This window comes from Trichosurus vulpecula, chromosome 8 (assembly GCF_011100635.1).
Source record: "Trichosurus vulpecula isolate mTriVul1 chromosome 8, mTriVul1.pri, whole genome shotgun sequence".
Taxonomy (NCBI): Eukaryota; Metazoa; Chordata; class Mammalia; order Diprotodontia; family Phalangeridae; genus Trichosurus; species Trichosurus vulpecula.
In genome coordinates, this window is record NC_050580.1 from 159,531,088 (window position 1) to 159,551,882 (window position 20,795).

The window sequence follows — 20,795 nt, forward strand, 5'->3', positions numbered from 1 at the left end:
CCACCCTTTTCTTTCCCCTTTCCCCTCCTACTGCCTGTAGGACAAGTTTGATTTCTATACTTATCAGAGTATGTTATTTTCTTGAACCTAATCCGATGAGAGTAAAACTCATATACTACTCTTCTCCCCCCTTCTTTCCCTCTCCTATATTTTTGTGCCTCTTCATGTGATGTAATCTACCCTTTTGTACTACCTCCTTACCTCTTCTCCCAAAACCCTCCCTTTACAACTCTGTTTTTTATCATTATATCAGTGACATCCACAGTCTATGTGTATCCCTGACATATATAACATATATGAAACAATATAATCCTATACAAGGATATAAACAATTTGCCCTTATTGATTAACAAGGTTTGTGGAGGTTTTTTCCCCCATTTACCTTTTTATGTCTCTCTTGGGTTTTATATTTTAAGATCAAATTGTCCATTGAGTTCTGGCCTTTTCATCAGGAAGATCTGGAATTCCCTTATTTTAGTGAATGTCCATCTCATTGCATGAAAAATTATGCTCCATTTTGCTGGGTAGTTAATCCTTGGTTGTAGTCGAAGCTCCTTTGCCTTTCGGAATATCACATTCCAATTTCTCCTGACATTTAATGTAGAAGCTGAAGGATCCTGAGTGATCCTGACTGTAGTTCCATGATATTTGAATTGTTTCTTTTTCGCTGCTGGCAGTATTTTCTCCTTTACTTGATAATTCTGAAATTTGGCTATAATATTTCTTGGAGTTTTCAATTTGGGATCTCTTTCAGGTGGTAATTGGTGGATTCTTTAGATGACTATTTTCCTCTCCCATTAGAGGATCGCAGGGCAGTTACCTTTGATAATTTCTTGGAAGATACCGTCCAGGCTCTTTTTTTCATCGTCGCTTTCCAGTAGACCAATAATTCTTAAATTGTCTCTCTTGGATCAATTTTCCAGGTCAGTTGTTTTTCCAATCAGATATTTCACATTTTCTTCTATTTTTTCATTCTTACATTTTGTTTGACTACTTCTTGATGCTTCATAGAGTCATTCGTTTCTACTTGCTCCATTCTAATTTTTAGTGAATTGCTATCTTCATTTTGCTTTTGAGCCTCCTTTTCCAATTGGTTGCTTTTATCTTTCAGGGTGTCATTTTCTCTAATTAGATTATGAATCTCCTTAGCTATTTTGCCAGTTTTACTTTTTAAAGATTTGTTCTCATCGGTGATTTTTTTTTCCCATTTTTTGCTTTTACCTCCCTACTTTGGTTTTTAAAATCCTTCTTTAGCTCTTCGAGGAATGCTTTTTGGGCTTGCGACCAGTTCACATTCCCTGTTGAGGGATCAAATTTGGGTATGGTGTCAATGCCATCCTCTTCCGAATTGGTATTTTGATCCTTCCTGTCTCCACAAAAAGAATCAATGGTCCTCAGTTTTTGCGTGTTCTTCTTCATGTTAACTAGGTTTTCCTGCCTTTAAAGTGGATTTCTGCTTTTGGGGCTCAGGGAGCTCTGTCCCAGGCTTCTTGTTCTGGGAATTGTGAGCCTGGTTACTGGCTTTGTGTGCTATGGCCTCAGTTTTCCTGAGGTATGGGGGAGGGGTCATCTGGCTGCTGGAAGTCTCCTCTTCCCCTGGGCTGCTCTCGACCACCGGTGGTCTCAACCATTGTCTGTGCTGGTGTCTGCTACTTCCCCTAGCTGTGTGAAAGCACCTCTGGGTTCCTGGTGTTGACCCTTGCTGGCTCCAGGCTACTGAAGCCCTACATCTGGCTCCTCTATTCCAGCCTTTTTCCCAAGGTATTATCTGGGTCAGGGAGGGAGGGATGAGAGCTGTTTAACTGGCCATTATGGCCCCCAGAAGTTCAAGAAGGCAAGTTTCAAACCTTTGGGCTGCAAGCTTCAGGAGTAGATGTCTCATAGCTTCAGGCACTGTGCTGCTGCCTCCCGTGGCTCCAGCAGACTCCCTCCTGTGCCGGGATGCCTGGGGATCTCTGCCAGTTTCATGCACCCAGCTTTCTCCCAGCCTGGATCACTGGCTGGTTTTCACAACTGCTTCTGCTTTGGTGTGGTTTGGTGCAGTGCTGGGAGCTCTCCCAGGCTCCAAACCATCTTGTTGACCTTGCTAGAAATTTGCCCCACTCAGTCTACCAGTGGCTTCTAACTCTCTCAAATCTGCTCAGATTCACTTTTTTCAGAGGTATCTGACAGAATTTGTGAGAGCTCCGGTAAGATGGTGTTTTCATGAGGCCATCTTGGCTCCCCTCTCTCACCCCTTAATTTTATTTTTAGATATCATCACTTCATATTCAACCCACCCTGTGCCCTCTGTCTATATTTAAATGTATAAAAATAAAATTATCACCAGTTATCAATGTCCTTTGAAATGTTAATGAGTATACCAGTTCAGAATATTCTTTTCTATAACTGAGAAACAGTTTTTCCCATCTTATTTCCAAACTTTGAGGTCTATTATTAAAATAATCCTTTATTTTCTCGAGGATTCTGAAAACTTTGTTAATCTTTGAAAGAATAATTCAGGCTTTAGAAATTTACTTTGGAAACTCTAAAGGGTTGATCAATTTACTAACAATCTGTGAAATTTCTTTGGCTAGGAAAAGGACTAGGATTGCTTTAAAAGACAAAATATTTCATTCTAGGATACCTAGCATACTAGTATGTAGTTTCATTCTCAGGAAACATTTTTAAAAAGGATACCACGTTTGTTTGTTTTTTAGTTTGATGGCCCATAAAATAGAATGGCAAGTCATTGCGCTAAAAATGTTGTTATAAAAAGCAACATCAGCTTCTCTAAACCCTAACATGATACAGAAACAACATGGTGACTGCTGCTGTGGGAAAAACTAACTTGAAACATCACTTACAGGCCTTCAACAGTTTGTAAACATTTAGCCCTAAATAAAAAAAGGAGAAACTGTTCACAATCCAGCTTCTAGGACCCTACAGGTTACTACAAGCTGAATGGAGAAGTAGTATTTTTCCCCCATAAAATCTAACACAGCAGGAAGCACATTACTGTTTTTTGCATCCCCTAAAGCTCCTCAAATAGTAGCACCCAATAGAATTAAGGAAATCCTACTGCTGAATAAATGAACAAAAAATAAATACCAAAAGATAAAGACAAGTAAGCATAAAAGCACATTATTTTTAAATTTTTGTTCTCTATACGTCTATTTTATTTTGAATTTCTTAAAACCGTGCAATTAAACAGGAAAAAAACCCCTAAATTTCATAAAAATCTTTAATGAGGTTCATGATTGGAAAATAAAACTAGCAGAACCCGTTTTCTAGATGGGGGCGGCTATGTGGAGCAATGTAGAGTGCTAGACCTAAAGTCAAAAAAACCTAAGTTCAAATCCAAGCTTAGACACTTAGTTGTGTCACCCTGAGCAAGTCACTTAAACTATTTGCCTCATTTTCCCCATCTATAAAATGGTTGTAATAGTAGCCCCTACCTCCCAGGATTATTTTAAGATTAAGAGAGATAATGCTTGCACAGTATCTGGCATATAGTAAACTCTATATTATGTTAGCTACTATTATTATCTAATAATTTTTGTATGCTTAGAAAGCTCAAAGTATTTATAAACATTCCAGAAAAATCAACAAAATGTTGTGAAATACTTGCTAAAGAAAAATAAGAAAATGACTGCTTAGACTGGAGATTTAGAAGAATTCTACTCTCTCAACTTTCTAATTAATACTGAACAAAAGAGATCCTAGCATCTATCTTGTAGTGATATATGTGTACTGTGGCCTTAAGTCAAAATACCTGGACTGGAGACCATCATCCTGATTCAGAGTGTGGGCATTTCCACACAAATTATTTTGCCTAGAGAAATAACTTGAAAGAGCTTTTAGCAACCTCACCAAAAAGCAAACTAATGGTTGTTTAAAAACAAAAAGCTTTTAATAATGTATTAACATAAAAACTGTATTTTGTTGTTGTTTGTAGTTCAGTCGTTTGGACTCTTTATAACCTTATTTGGGTTTTGCCATTTCTTTCTCCAGCTCCTTCTACAGATGAGGAAACTGAGACAAATGAATTGCTCAGGGGTCACACAGCTATTAAGTGTCTGAGGCCAGATTTAAACCCAGGAAAAACTCAGGAAAATCAATCTGCCTGACTCCCAGGCCGAGCACTCTATCCACTGTGACACCTGAGTGCACATACAGACTATATATAAGGTGTTTAATTTTAAAGTCTATTAGGCTAGAATTTTCAAAAATATTGGTCATAATTTCTTTTATATTGACAAAGCAACTTTTTCTAAAAAAGAAAATAAAATCCTAGCTCTGTCCATTTTAGCTCTACATAAAAAAAAAAACTCAATGTTTTGCTTTTGTCACAGCAAAGACAGGATTTCTGGCCAACAAAGAATTCAAATCCTAGTACATTTAAAATGTGATGTACAAAAATGACATTTCCATACATCTTTTTAGGGATGTACTAAAACATGATGTACAAAAATGACATTTCCATACATCTTTTTAGGGACGTACTTACTGTAGTAGGGACTTCAAAAGTAAAAAGCAAATGAATAAATTTACGGATATTCTATTACTTTACTGCTGAAAACGGCAGTTTATGAAAAGTAGTATTTACATTACTCCTAAAATTCAGTGAATAAATAAGGCCTTAAATATTCTACAATTAGATATTGTAAACTATATTAGTCCTTAAAACCAAACTAAAAACTCAAACTGATAATTATGCTTAACTTGATGCAAAATTGAAAGTAGACCACAATATTTTTGTATCAATGGTATATCATACTATCAGTGTTTAAAACAAATACTATATGGCCTATACTTTTTAGATATTGATTTCTGCTGCTTCTCTTCAATACAAATTGAGGATAATAAGACTAAGAGCCCAATAAAGAGATTGCATACAAGAGCATCAATAAATCAATCAAGAAGCATTTAATAAGCACTTATTATGTGCCAGGAATTGTGCAAGACCTGGAAACACAAATAGAGTAAAACCCTACTTCAAGGATCTTACATCAATGGTCTAGACAAGGACACATATAAACATATAGAGAGTAAATACAAAATAGTGAAAGGTAGTTTGAGAATGAAGGCACTAGCAGTTAGGGGAAGTCAGATAAGGCTTCATGCAGAATGGTATGGCACATAAGCACATGGTATGTGATATATATGTCTTGAAGGAAGAAAGGGAAACTGAGGTGGAGGAGAAGAGCCAATGCATTCCAGGTATATGAGACCATAGGACTAATTCAAAGGGACGAAGACATGTGAAGAACAGAGAGGACAGTTGGACTGCAGTGTGGGAGGATGACTAATGTCCAAAGAAGCTGGAAAGATAAGTTGGGACCAGATTGTGAAGGACTTCACAGGCTGAACAGTGGGTTTTCTATATGATCAAGAAGCAAAAAGGGAGTCACTGGTGTTGATGAAGTCAGAGAGTAACAAGACCAGAATTGCAAGTAAAGAAAATCACTTTACCAGCAGTGTGGAGGTTGGACTAGAATGAGGATAGACTTGAGGAAGGGAAACCAATCAGAAAACTGCTACAACAATCTAGGCAAGGAGTGACAAGGGCCTAAACAATGGGATAGTTGTGGGAGTGGAGAAGGCGTTCAGACATGTTGGTAGAAATGCCAAGATCTGAGTATCCCATATGTACAGTGAAAGAGAGAGAAAGGAGTGGAGGATAATACCAAGGTTATCAACCTGGGAAGATGGTGGTACCTTCAACAAAATCAAGCAAGTATGAAAGAGGTGAAGGTTTAGGAGAAAGGAACAAAAAATGAGTTCCGTTTGTATATATTGAATGAGATATTTCTACAAATACAAGCTTCTATTAATTACTTGCTTATCCAAATAATACATCGATGCTTACTAACCCTTGAATACATTTGTCTATGCCTCTGAGGTGTGCCTTATCTTCTGAAATGATAAAGTTCGCTCTCCATCACCGAAATTCTAAAGAAAACCCTAAAATAGGTAATACTAAAAATAGGATAAAAAATGGAAAGAAATAATTTCATTGATGAATACTGACTCTTTTTACAGATTAGTTACTTCCCACTGAAGCATCAAGAAATGTGCTTAAAGAATGTATGTATGTCATGACTGACAGATAATTGTTACAAACAGCTATTTAAAATACATCAATAAGTAGCTATGTTAAACTGAAAAGACTTTATTTTGTCCACTATTGGACTGTCAGTAAATGTCATATAAAGGACTTTAGTCAAGAACTTCCTCCTTGAAAGACCAGCCTACTATCCGCTATGATAGGCTGTCTTTCCTTAACTCAATATTACAGTTTTAGTTATTTTCCAAAGCAATGATCCTAAATTTTGATGAAAGGAAAGATTAATCCTTTGTGGACGTGCTTTTCTGGTACTTCCTCCTTTCACAAGATAAAGAAGACAAAAAGGGCACATGGCCAGGAAGAGCTAGAGAGATTCCTTCATCAAGCAGTAGTTGCCATCAAAGATTTTAAATAGCACAACAAACATTTTGCAACATTTTCTGGAGCAAGAAACCATTAAACTCAGATCCACAAATAAGAGATGAAGGATGAAATCGAGATTCAAGATGACTTCAAGAGTCTGTAAAAATAGGTTAAAACATCCAAAATGAAATCAATCAGGAACAATATCAAGTCTTATGTCTTTAGTTTATCAAAGAAATTCACTCCCCAAAGTACAACGTAAGAGAAACAACTTAGCTACACTTCACGTGAAAAACTATGATGGAACTGCTCTTTAAAACCTATAATAGAAATGTAGTGCCCAGATCATTAGAAGTAACACTTTGAGAATTATGCAAATGAAATGATTAAAATGTCCATATCCTCAGCGCAGCTAGGTGCCCCCAGTGAGTAGAGCTCCGGCCTTGGAGTCAGGAGGACCTGAGTTCAAATCCGACCTCAAAAACTAGACACACTTACTAGCTGTGTGACCTTGGGCAAGTCACTTAACCCCAATTGCCTTGACTTCTTCCCTCCAAAAAAAAAAAAGATTAAAAAAGATGTCCATATCCTTTGGACAGGAGATTCAACTGCCAGTCATATGCCCCAAGGAGGTCAAATAATAGTTAAAAAAAAAAAAAAAGGTCCCCTATGAACCAAAATTTTCAGCAACACTTTTTGTAATAGCAAAGAATTGTTAACAATGTAGAGAACCAAAGATTGGGGAATGCCTAAACAAGTTGTGATATATGAATGTAACAGAATATTACTGGTGCTATAAGAAACAATGGACATGATAAATACAGAAAAGTGGGAAGACATGTACCAGGAACATGATGGTACCACCATATTCTGTCTTAGTTAGATATGTACGATATTATTTTCAGTTCAGTTCTTAGGAAGTATACTGATAAACAAGAGCATTCAGAGAAAGATGACCCAGATGGCAAAGTGTCTCAAGATCATATTATTCTGGAATGAAGTGACAGAAATGGAGATGTTTACTTCCTAGAGTTTAAAAAAAGGAACATCACAGTTGTCTTCATTTTTTTTTTTTTGAAGAACTGTCATGCAGAAAGATTATACTTCGGCTCGATTCCAGAAAGGACAACTATAAGCAGTGTTGCAGAGAAGATCCATGTTCAATATAAAGAAAAACTTCCTAACAATTAGATTCCAAAAGTGGAAGAGAAGCTAGGAAATTCACCCTGAAGAAAAGTATTCAAGAGAAGGTTGGATGATCACTTATTGGGTTAGTTGCAGAAGAGAGAAATTTTTAAATTGGGCATCAGTTGGACTAGACTGCCTCTGAGGTCCCTTTCAATTCCAAAATTCTCTTAATTTGATACATTCCAAGGAAAGTGGTCAAGATGGTAAAGATTCTAGACACCAAGAACAGTGCAGAAAGTTGGGGTATCTTCACATGGATAACATGAATTAAAGAAGACTAAGGAGAAGCGTTAGAATCATAGTAAATTAGGACTAGAAGAGTCCTAAAAGATCACCCACTTTAGTTTCAGTTTAAGGAAAAAAAACGAAGCTCAGAGAGGTCAAGCAACTTGCTGAAGCCCACACAAGTAGTGAGTGGCAAAGCCATGAAGTCTTTAAAGGTTTTTCAAAGAGCTTAAGTGCTTAACACGATGCTTCACACATAGTAAGCTGACTGACACGAAAGAGGGAAAACACTGTTTTGCACCAAAGTACAACTTTGGGGTGAGGGGGTGGAATTTACAAGGCAGTAGACTTCAGATAAAGAAAATTTAATATTAAAACTCTCTAAGAATTAAATTGGACTACTGCAATAGCCCGTTGGTCTCCCTGCCTCAAGTTTTCCCCCACTCCAATCATCTGCCAAAGTGATTTGACTGTTTTTCCCCCTCCCTATTCGCTCTAGCAGTAAATAGTCTCCTTGGCTTAGCATTTAAAGTCCTTTAACAATCTGGTCCCAGCTTACCTTTACAACTTTATTTTCTCATTACATCCTTTCATACACAATGAGATCCTGCCAAACTACTCTTCTTACTTTTTCTTTTACATAGCACTGTTATCTTCTGCCTTTGTGCGTTGGCTGTCCTTCATGCCTACAATGCATTCTCTTCTCACGCTCATCTAAAAATTCCTAGGATCCTTTAAGATTCAGTTCAAGAGCTTCTCTCCCTCCATTTTATCATTTTCTCTCTCTTTTGTATATATTATATGCATACACACAGCCTTCCCCAGCTACATTAAGCTCCTAAAGGGCAGGGCCTGTTTCAGTTTTATGTTTGTATGCCCAGCACCTAGCACAATGTCTGGTACCTCATAGGTGCTTAATAAATGTTTGTTGATGACTCTAGAACCATACTTTCTTCCAGTACTCTGCAATACAGTGACACTGGTTTACTTGCTGGTCCTCTCAAGCTACATTCCATCTCCTGAATCTAAGTAATTTTACTCACTGTCTCCCATGCCTGGAACATTCTTCCTCCTCATCTCTGCCTCCTAGATTCCCTGCATTTCTTCAAGTCTCAGCTAAAGTCCCAAATTCTGCAAGAAGCCTTTCCTAGTTCTTCTTAATCTTAGTATCTTCCCTCTGGGATTATTTCCAATTTACCCTGTGCTATTTTGCTTTGTACATGAAGTCCTTGAAAGCAGAGACTGGTTTTTCTGCCTTTTTTAAAACCCCTCCAGTGCTTAGCATAGTAGGCATAAAATAAATGGTAGCTGATTGATTGAGCCATACAGGTTAAAGAATCAAAGAAAACTACCAGGAACAATGAGTTAGTGCTCTACACCAGATTTTATGCTTTTACACTAAGATAAGCAAATTTTAATTCTTTCTTCGCATAATTTCAACAGATTATTAGTTTTTGCTAGTTTTTACTTCAAAAGGATTTTTTCATCCCAGAAACTCCAGGTATTTATTACTTTAAAAATCTACTCTATTTTTTTATATTAGGAATATGCAACAGTCTATCATAGCAAGACCTGGTGAAATTTATTAATGAGTGCTTTGTTAACTCCATGTACTTATGCCAGGAGTTACATGAAGACTAATAACCAGGGTTGTGTCAGATTATCTTGCATAACGATCAGTATGAGAACAAAGCTAAGTAAAATAATAATAACTAATAAAAGGGCCTGAATTGCAAAATGAAAGTATTCATTAAAAAATTCTCATTTATATTTTTATCACATAAAATATAGCCATTTACAGTTAAGGAACATTATAGTTTTGGGGAATGGCATTCTTTTCTTGAAAAATTCATTTTCTAACAATAACAAAATTTATCTGGAAGAAAAAAAAGGTCCAGAATATTAAGGGAATTAATGAAAAGAAATACAAGGGAAGGTGGCCTAGCTGTACCAGATCTCAATGACTATAGTAATCTACTATTTGATAAATCCAAAGACTCCAGCTTCCGGGATAAGAACTCACTAACAAAAATTGCTAGGAATACTGGAAAACAGTATGGCAGAAACTAGGCACAGACCAACATCTTACACCCTATACCAAGATAAAGTCAAAATGGGTACATGATTTAGATATAAAGACTGACACTATAAGCAAACTAGGAGAGCAAGGAATAGTTTACCTGTCAGATCTATGGAGAAGGGAAGAATTTATGACCAAACAAAAGATAGGGAACATTACAAAATACAAAATGGATGATTTTGATTACATTAAATTAAAAAGGTTTTGCATAAAGCCAATGCAACCAAGATGAGAAGGGGGAAGCAGAAGCTGGGAAACAATTTTTACAGACAGTGTCTCTGATAAAGGCACTTCTAAAATATATAGAGAACTGAGTTCAACTCATAAGAACACAAGTCATTCCTCAATTGATATACGGTCAAAAGATGAATAGGCACTTTTCAATGGAAGAAATTAAAGCTATCTATAGTCATGTGAGAAAATGCTCTAAATCACTACTGATTAGAGAAGTGCAAGAGCAAATGACTCTGAGGTACCACATCACACCTATCAGACTGGCTAATATAACAAAACAGGAAATTGATAAATGCTGGAGAAGATGTGGGAAAATCGGAAAATTAATACATTATTGGTGGAGTTGTGAACGCATCCAACCACTCTGCAGAGCAATTTGGAACTATGTCCAAAGAACCACTTCTATGGTTGTATCCCAAAGAGATCATAAAAATGGATAAAGGACCCAAATGTACAAAAATATTTGTTTGTGGTGACCAAGAACTGGAAATTTAGGGGATGCCCATCAACTGGGGAATGGCTGAACGAGTTGTGGTATATGAATGTAATGGAATACTATTGTACTATAAGAAATGATGAGCAGGGAGACTTCAGAAAAACCTGGAAAAACTTATATAACTGATGCTGAGTGAGGCGAGCAGAACCAGAACATCGTACACAGTTATAGCCACATTCTGTAATGACTAACTTTGATAGACTTAGCTCTTCTCAGCAATGTAAGGATCTGACTCATGATGGAAAATGCTATCCACATCCAGAGAAAGAATTTTGGAGTCTGAATGAAGATGGAAGCAGACTATTTACTCCCCTTTTCTTTTGTTGTTTTATCCCTTTTTTTCTCGTGGTTCCTCCCCTTAGTTCTAATTCTTCTTTACATTATGACTAATGTGAAAATAAGTTTAATATGAATGTATAAGTAGAGCCAATATCAGATTGCACACTGTCTGGGGGAGGGGTAAGAAGGGGGGGGAATTTTAAAACTCAAAATCTTATGGAAGTGAATGCTGAAAACAAAAAAATTAATTATAAAAAAGAGAAAAATTCATTTTCTTCATACTTTTTGCCTATGCATTACAATCACCTTAATAACAGGAAATACTCAACATGGATTAATAGTAAAACTTTAAGGCTCCAGAGCCCTCAGGGAATGAATTGGTTCAATCAAAGAAAGGGCTACCCTTTGAATGTTAAAATGCTTTTCAGTTTGGACAGACCTCATTCTAAAATATGTTTATATGCTTCCTTGCCTATGAAACAGAGCTTATGAAATACAAAAGTTTTCTTGACAATTCAGGATTACTAGTAATATCAATTATAATATGCTGTGACAATGATACCTTTAGTTTAATGAGTATATATGGCTCTGCGACCCCATACCAAATGATTCCACAATGCTCTGCTTTTTGACTGAGTCTGTTTCTTTTTTATAACAGCTCATTTCTTCTCTTTCTACATGTCTATCAATTATCACTTCTCATCACTGCTATGTGTTTGCTTGAAGAAGCCTTCTTTTCTAATCTGCTATTCACTTGGAACCAAATTATTCAAATTTAAGTGGTTGGGTTGTGAGAAGCTCACCAAAGAATTAAGCAAATATGCGAATTCATCTTATAACATCTATTTGGGTTGCTTAGCAGAATTTTTTTATTTCTAATGAGTTCTGTGTAGGTGAAGCTGAGTAATAGCTGCAGTATAACTCTCATTGTGTACGCCATCCAATGGGCAGAACAAATGTCACCCCATTCCTGATTTCACATCCTAGACAAGGCTCATCCACGTGCTCCCATAAATTAACATAATTAGTGAAGTATAATGAACACAGTACCTCCGTGAGTTCTTTTTGGCTTCATTATTTTTCTCCTCTGTTACATTAAGTAATCTCTGCTCTTTTGAGTTTTCTTCTCATATGTTCTCAGTTACTTATGAGTTCAAACGTAGCAACAACTGCACTTTCAAGGAAAGTCAGAAGTTCAATGATATATGAGGAAATGAACGAATTTTTTAAATGGCACCTTGATATGATAATAATTTTTGGATAATCTGATTTCAAAGAATTGGGTTTTTATATTTAAGTTTTGTTCTGTCTAACCCTATGCACAGGTTAATTTTACTAAAGGGTAAATAAGGTCAGCGTAAAAATGCTAATTTGTAGCCAGCAGCTTTGATAAATAAGATTCCATCTACACAAAACTACAGCTGCTAAAACAATTTTTAAAAATCCAGTGGAACTGGTAATTTGGTGTTCTCTAAATTTTTTTGAAAGGTGACTTCAATTAATGCATCTACAATTCCTCAATTCTGCAAGAATAAGTGGCAAGTAGCAGAATTCCTCTACAAACTATGAAAGAACTATTCAAATCAAGTACTCACTGTATAACCACTCTATGAACAAATTAGTTCCAAAAGAATAATTTCTATGTAATTTTCAAGGTTAGGTAAAAGAACAATGATTAAAAGAAATAATCACACCTGTGGATAACATACAAAGATTTTTGCTAAAATGTTGGGTTGTTAGGGCAGCTAGGTGGCACAGTGAGTAGAGCACCGGCCCTGATGTCAGGAGGACCTGGGTTCAAATCTGGCTTCAGACACCTGACACATTCACTAGCTGTTTGACCTTGGGCAAGTCACCAATTACCTTGCCTTCCCCCCTCAAAAAAAAAAAAAAAGAAAAGAAAATTTTGGGTTTTTAACAATATTCAACTTTATGATGTGTGAAAGCTAAGATATATCAAGCTAATCTAAGAAACAACTAAATGAGACAATTATAAACCCTTTAAGTAATAAGTTTATAAATAAATCACAATGGTCCCACAGGCTACTCTATAGATTCATAGTGGTTAAAAGAATCATTTTATCTCACGGAAATCAATGTTCCTTCTCCATCTTCTGAATTCCTATGCTATCTTTCTCTACCACTTATTTGGCTATTAAATTTACCCATATATTTAGCCCCAGCTCAAATGCCATTTGCTCCTTTAAAACTTTTTTCATCTTGTCCATTTGGTGAATGAGCTTTTCCTCTCTAGACCTTAGGTGGTATTTTCTCAATTATGCAATCATCATATTCCTCTTATTCTAAGTTATTTTTGTGGTTAGTTATTTGAGTATGTATCATCTACAGCTACTAAACTGTAAGCTCTATAATGATAGACATCTTTCATTTTTTGTATTTTGAAGATCCTGCAGGAGACTGTACATATGAGACACGGAGTGTTAACTGAATTAATTATGCATTGCCTTATGACATTTATTTTACTGATGAACTGCTATTTAAATCTTGTATTATTAGCTTTTCAATTAATGGCATCAATTAAACCAGATTTTAAGCTCCTGGAGGACAGGGGCCAAGTCATATGTGTCTCTGAATCCTTCAAAATGCTAAGAAAATATTTGTTTCCTTGAATCTATATGCAGATAAAACCAGAACATCCCAACAGATATTTGTTTTCAATACTGAATCTTTGGATTTGTGTCTCCAGAGATAATGCTTGTCACTTGCAATATATATAGATGGAAAAAAATATCCAGAATACAGGTAGTCAGTCCCCTACTTACCAATGGTTTGTGTTCCCAAAGTTAATTTATAAGTTGGCTGTTTGGAACTTGGAATGCATTTTCCCATAGCAACAATGTTATAAATGGTTGTTAGGTTCCCAGAACAGCCCACAAACACCTATTTAACCCATAATGTGGCTGGAATACTACACATCAGGAATAATAGTAGATAACACTATTTTGATACCAGAAGAATTTAACAAAACTGAACAAAATAATTTGCATACATGCTAAATACTAATATTTTAAGATATACTTAAACCTCCTTTAGTGAAGTTGACTTTTCTCTATCAGCTAGGTCATATATCGGCCCATGTTCGCTAGCTTTCCCCTCCCAATCATTAACAGGGATCTGACCTGCAACACATTTAGCCAAAATAAAAATAAAAAGAACATCTGTACCTATGTATGAATTCATATACAAAGCATAAAAAGGTTTTACCTAATACCTTAGTTATTAGTATAAGTTAAGCCTAGAGTTTTTAAGACTGAGTTCATTCCCAGACCAGACGGACAGGAAGTTTGCCTTTGAAAGTGAGATACCATCCTTTCCCAAAGTTGGATTAAACAATCCCCAAACATTCCTTCCAGTTCTAAATTTATGGGCCTATGATCCTTAATTATTCTTTTCCCCACTTAACATCTCCCTGAATAAAAGGATGGTAAGTAGTCAGAAAAGCATTTAATATGTATCTCCCTGGGCCACTTGGCGCGTTCATTCAAGGAAAGGGTCAATTAAGAGTTAAGTGAGAAAACTTTCCTCAATGTGACCTTTCAGGGAAAGGAAATTTTCTTATTTAAAAACAATTTTGAAGGTGGGAAAAAGTGAACCAATAATGGGGCGCACTTGACACCTACAGAAGTTTTCCTTTAAGGACTAGCTGCTTAAGCATAAAAGCAAACAGAACTGATGAGAAGAAAAAGGGAGCTTCAGGAAGAAAGGTATTAACGTGAGAAGGAACAAGAGATGATAAAAGTCCTGCTCACCGAGATGCGGGCTATTAAAACACTACAAAAAGCTACCAAGACGACGCAAGAATCAGGACTAATTAAGTGAATGCATATTTGGGAATTAATTCTTTCACCGATGAATTCCAGATACAGCTCTATTGTGTATGTTGTCTTTAATCACCTTCAATCAATTACGTAGTATATTGCCAGACTGTCACATGATGATAACAGCAGCTAGCTATACTTATAGATCTTTCTTTTTATATATCATCCCATTTGATCACAACAATCCTGGGGAAGTATGTGCTATTATTACTTCTATTTTACAGAGGAGAAAACTAAAGCTGAGAGATAAAGTTAAATTGCCCGAGGTCACACAGTAGGCACCTCAGGCAAGATTTAAACTCCAGACTTTCTGACTCCAGAACTAGCACCCTAGTCCACTGGACCACCTAGTTGTCTCCTCCTCCAGCTATGTCTAACAAGGTGGGAAAGTACTCAGAGTCACATAAGCAGCAGCAGGAGAATGTAATATCATCTGATATTCATATGAAAACTGACAGTACATGAGTTTATCATTTTAGCAAATTAAAGTAAGGAAAAATAACAGTTCTTTTCCTTCTTCAATTTCACTTACATTTTTTGAGTTATACCCTCTGGTAAGCCTGGAGTGAGATACAAGAGACATATGTAAAAACTGATTAAGTATGGCAAATAGTTCCCCCAGGTCCAAGTTTAACTAATCAATTAATAATTCACTTCACAATAGACTCCATAAAATCTATTTCAGGTAATTGTGGTAAATAAGTTACACATCCCTCTTACACAGCTATAAAATTAATTTGAACAAAAACATAGTGAAAATATATCAATTCTGAAATGTATGGAATCTAATTCCTAAAATTCAATTAATCAACAAGGATGGTTAAGCCACTACTATATGCCAGGCACTGTGCTAGGTCCTGGGGGATACAAAGACAAAATGAAATAAACAGTACCTGCCCTTGAAGAGCTTACAGTCTGGCTAGGGGAGATATCTAAAGGAAATATAAGACTACTTGAAAACACTTTAAAGAGGAAGAGGAAAAATAAAATCTTAATTGTTCTATATCAGGTTACATATTTTTATGGCCTTGCAAGTCAAGATGCACTCACTAAGCGCCATACAATTTCCATTGTTTTCCTTATTTTATGCAGTCAACAAGCACTTATTAAATCCAATTAAAAATTCACTCCAATACTAGTCTGCATTAAGAAACAAACACAAATAAGCGATTATTGCACTCCACATTAGTTGATAATGTCTCAACTAGTGCAGAGTGCAATAATCAGAACCTGCAGAACATCCACAATGACAACAATGTAAATTAAACTATCACTAAAAGTAAGCCAAATTCTGAGAAATTTTTAAAAATTAACAGTCCCGACAGAAGGACTACAAGTACAGAAATGTTGCATCCATTGTCTGACAAGGTCGTTTCATCCTCTTGGTTGTTTTTGCTTCCTTGTTTTTCTGTGTAACAACAAAACATTCAGTTCCCCTGTCATTCCCAAAATTACAGGGATGTAAAAAGAAAATATAAAGGATTTTTTTTTAAAGGAAATAAAACCTAGAAAAATATAGAAGCTCATTCTAGAGTGTAATTCACAATTTGTAACTACTATATTTACATATTAGTACGCTGAATATTAAAATGCAGTCCATGATACTGATTCTCTAATACCTTTAAAACACAGTAAAATCCCTTTTTAAAAACACATTCATATTCACTGGAAAAATTTAACAATTCAACTGCTCCAACGTTTTTTTTACTCACTTGAGTAAACAGAATCTTAGTTTTACCTGAGGGAATGGTTGCACTGTTTTGGTGGTTTTCACTAGTCGACACAAATAAGTCTTCCTCTCCTTCAGTGGAAGAGCTAGAAGAGGATTCGCTACTAAGGTCGTTCTCACTAGAACTGCTAGAGCTCGGGAGTAATGCATACTTTCTCCGGACCTCCCGTTTTTTCCTCTGCATTAAAATTCTCTCCTTTTGTTTCTGTGTCCTTTGTGAAGAATTTTTCACAAATCTCTTTCTATACGGAAGTCTCCTTAATGAATTTGTATGAAAACAGGGCCTTTTCATCAATAATCCTGAAACAGATTCTGTCTCAGTCCGAGGCCACTTTTGTGACCTAGAACCATGAGTTCTACTTTTAGCACTCAATACTGCCTGGGAGTGCCTAACAGATACTTCCTTGTCTTCATCAGATGTTACTGTGTCAGAATCTCCAAAATGAAGACTAGATGAAGGGGAAGAAACACAATCACTAAAAGAAGAATCATTATCTTCGTCGCTCTGTGTTTCTAGGTGTTGCCTCAATCCTAACATTCCCTGGCTTTCTTTAGCAACACAGTTTTGGGCATACGAAGGGCCAGCCTGCTGACTCTTGCGCTTTTTCCTTACAACAATACCTTTTTCTTGGTCTTGTTGGTTACTATTCATGTCTTTCTCTTGTTTTTGAGAATCATCACACAAGTGAGAGAATTCATTCTCTACTTTACTAGCGATCATCTCAACTTCTTCAGGGAAACTTTTGGCTGCACCGATGGGCTCCGGGTGCAAGAGGATCCCTTTTAGACTCTCCTGTGTCTTTGGTGCATCAGAAGGTACCTCACTCTTCATATCCGCTTTTAAGGTATAGAGTCTGTTACAATCAGGAGTCCATTGAGTCATGGGAAATTGTAAGTAATTCCTGAAAAGACAAAACAAAATATTTTTAAAATGTGCTTTATCATACTGTAAATACTATAGCATTACAAAGATGTTAAATTCTGCTAAAACATTCTCATGAGAGAATATCATTACCTTCTAATCCTTTAATATTTCTATTATTGTTCTACTATTGTACTACTACCTTTTTTTCTAATTACAGAAGCCATGTTAATGTTAGATACTTTCAAAATAGTGGGCTAAATCATAATTTCAACTTAAAATATGCATTGGCACCTTTTACTAAAGTCACAAATTTGGTCAAAATTGGCCTATTTTCTTCAAAAATTATCATGGAACAGAAACAAATGAAAATAAAAGGCTTAGCAATTGAATTGAAATTAAGATCTCCATTCAGTCAATATGAATTTCCCTTTCAGTTTACTCTAGAATGGCATATATTTAAACAACTGAATCTGTTTCTCAATGTCTAAAGAATATGTAATATTCACTATCATTGAAAAAAATCTGATACTAATGTAGCTCCTTTTCCCTACCAAGATATGCAAGTTATTTCATTTATTCTCAGGGCATTATTCTAGAAAGTATTATCCCATTCTGCTTTAGAGATAGTGATAAGAACACAGTAAAGAAGGAATACACTGGGAAATGAAGGTGATAAAAAACCAAAATATACCAATGAATTTTTAAAGTTCATGCTAACTACATTAGAAACAAAAGCAAAACTCTAAGAACAGAGAGATCAGAAGGTGGCGCAGAACAAGGGAAGAGAAGGGGACAAGTATTTATTAAGTGCCAGACTATGCTAAGTGCTGTACAAATAGTGTAACATTTGATTTCATGATAACCCTGTAAAGGTAGGTGCTATTTATTATTGAATCTATCTTACAGTTGAGGAAACTAAAGCAGAAAGTTAAGTGACTCACCCAAGGTCACACAGCTGGTATCTAATGCTGGATTGGAATTCAGGTCTCCCTGACTCCAGGACCAGCATTCTATCCACTGTGTCACCCAGCTGCCTAGAACAACTAAGTTTATTTTGCAATTTTTAAAAAAAATGTAAGCCATCCAAATGATATATTTGACAAGATGGTTGTTAGGTATATAACAAAGTACAAATGGTTAAAGTATCTGTATGATATAAGAATCTCATTTTAAAATTATACGCCTAGTTAATGATGGCAATTTTCTTTCATTCATTTCTGTAAAACTTTATTTATTATGTACAAGGTTAACTACTTCAAATTAAACTGCTTTGATAAAAACCAACCAATTATCCTTGTAGAATTTTAGTGCTAGAAAGGAATCGCAGAGAATTCTACCTCATTTGACAAAAGAACAAACTAAGGGTCCAAGGGGCTAAATAATACTCCTTCAGTTGGGTATTTAATTGGTGACAGAGCCTGGGCAAACTGATTACCTAAATTTGTCAGATGCCATTGTTCCTAAGCCAATACCTCTACCACTGTGTGGACACACAACTACTGGGAAATGAAAGTGATGAAAAAGCAACAGTTTGGGGCACAGTCCCTGGACAGGGCCTCTAATTCAGTGTTAACAAATCTTTGCATTCACCTTTTCAATGTGCTACTGAACATCCCTGAAGGATGTCACAAAACTGCACTGATGGGGCCAATACAAATTTATGTCACCTTATCTCAACTCAACAGCTGTCTGGCAATCCTTTTACTCTTCTGAATGAGCCTCAACACTAATCAACATTTCTATATAGCACTGCAATGTAAGTAAATCTCCTTCCAAGCTGATATAGAACAATTATTAATGACTACTCTTTGGATCCAGTCAGTAAACCAATTCCAAATTCTACCACCAGGTAGCCCACATCCTTCTTTTGCACAAGAACAGAACCTAAGATTTCATTAAATGGTTTGCTAATATCTAGGGAAATCATCTGCAAAGTGTTTCCCTGATGTACCAGGTCAGTAACACTGACAAAAAAATAAGGTTAATTTATCAGGATCTGTAAAAAGGAAATTCCTTGAGGAAGGAACTGCTTTGGAAGTTCAAGTCCCACCTTTGGGCCTCTGACATGTCCAGACAACGTGAGCTTGGACGACTTAGAACTTCTGTGTCCCATGCAATATTAAGCTGCAACCGGTAAATTAGTGGGTATGGGCTCCAAAAAAGGGTCACAGAGAGAAGCTAAAGGATTTATCTAAGACCATGTTGCTAGTATATGGCAAATTCTGAGAAAACTCAGGTTTTCTGCTTGAATATTCAATGCTTTCCATACAATACTATGAAATCTTTTAGCCGATGGCCTAAACTCATCAAGGGGTTTATGATGCATTGCCTTATGAAAGGGTAGAATCTGCCTCTCCAAGGCTTGGACTTTTTATGGTTAGCAATGTGCTTTCCTTGCCTCATCATGTCTGACTTGTCAGCATGTTCATTAGAGACTTCTCCCTAAGACAAATTAGAGGAAAGTTAAAAATCAATGCCAAGTCACAATAATGGCTAAGATGGTAAATGTCTGAATGAAAAGCCATTTATTAAGTGCTTAGTACATACAGGAACTGTGCTGAGTTCTGGAGAAACAAAAACAAAAGCAATAAAGTCCCTGCTGCCCTCAAGAAGGCTAGAATAGAAGCCTACTGAAAATATCATTTATACAATCTTCAATGTTGCTTGGGCTCGGTCTTCAAAAACACTAAAGAAAATCTGAAGAAAACTGTGATGTTATCACATTTACATAAGTGTGATAATTTTCTGATGAACATATTGTAGGCTTTGAATTAAATTTTTTCCAAAATTAACCAGTATAAATTCTTGAAAAAGTACGCAACATTCATCCAAAATCGATCAACTAATTTAGTACAAGTGAGAGAGGAGAATGACCTAATATTTAACATGATCCAGCAGGAAGATGCAAAAATGTTTTCAAGGGTAATAATAAACCAATAGGAAAACTGCTGCTTTCTGTAAGTCAAGATTACCAGTGGGGAAAAAGAGGCTTCAAATCTTTATTCAATAATTATTTCTGCAGAAAGACACCTAGTTTATATTGCACCAGATGTCACATAGCTATACATACCTGACAACACCTTTATAAGAAACAGGCAAATGACCAAGAAGCAAGATGATATCGTGTTGTTTATTGTTTTGAGGAAACTCCTAAAGTCAATATGTATTCAATCCTATGTCATACCATGTACATCTGATGTACTGCTATAACTACAGCATAACGCTGTTAAACTTATTTCACAATAATGACAGCAATAAAAATGTTAAATTCCATTTATTCTTTTTAGAAAGGCAAGGAAGCACATAATACAGTTGAAAAAATATATTTCAGTGCTTAAAGGCATAATTAAACTTCAATTATCTGGAAAATCAATTAATCCAAAATATGTAATTGCTCCATGATGTGAGAAAACTGAAGCATAATCTTAATAGGCAAATGGCAAAAGGA

At 35.9% G+C, this 20,795-nt stretch overlaps 1 protein-coding gene across 7 annotated transcripts in view; it reads right to left on the minus strand.

Annotated features, from left to right (window-relative positions):
* RNF111 (ring finger protein 111) overlaps window positions 1-20,795 on the minus strand; it is a 121,170-nt gene that overhangs the window by 65,125 nt on the left and 35,250 nt on the right. For all 7 annotated transcript variants that reach the window (XM_036735053.1, XM_036735052.1, XM_036735051.1 and 4 more), the window contains exon 2: window positions 16,492-17,384. In XM_036735053.1, the coding sequence (XP_036590948.1) occupies window positions 16,492-17,365 (874 nt within the window). In that variant the 5' untranslated portion in view covers window positions 17,366-17,384. The remainder of the gene's footprint in view (window positions 1-16,491; window positions 17,385-20,795) is intronic.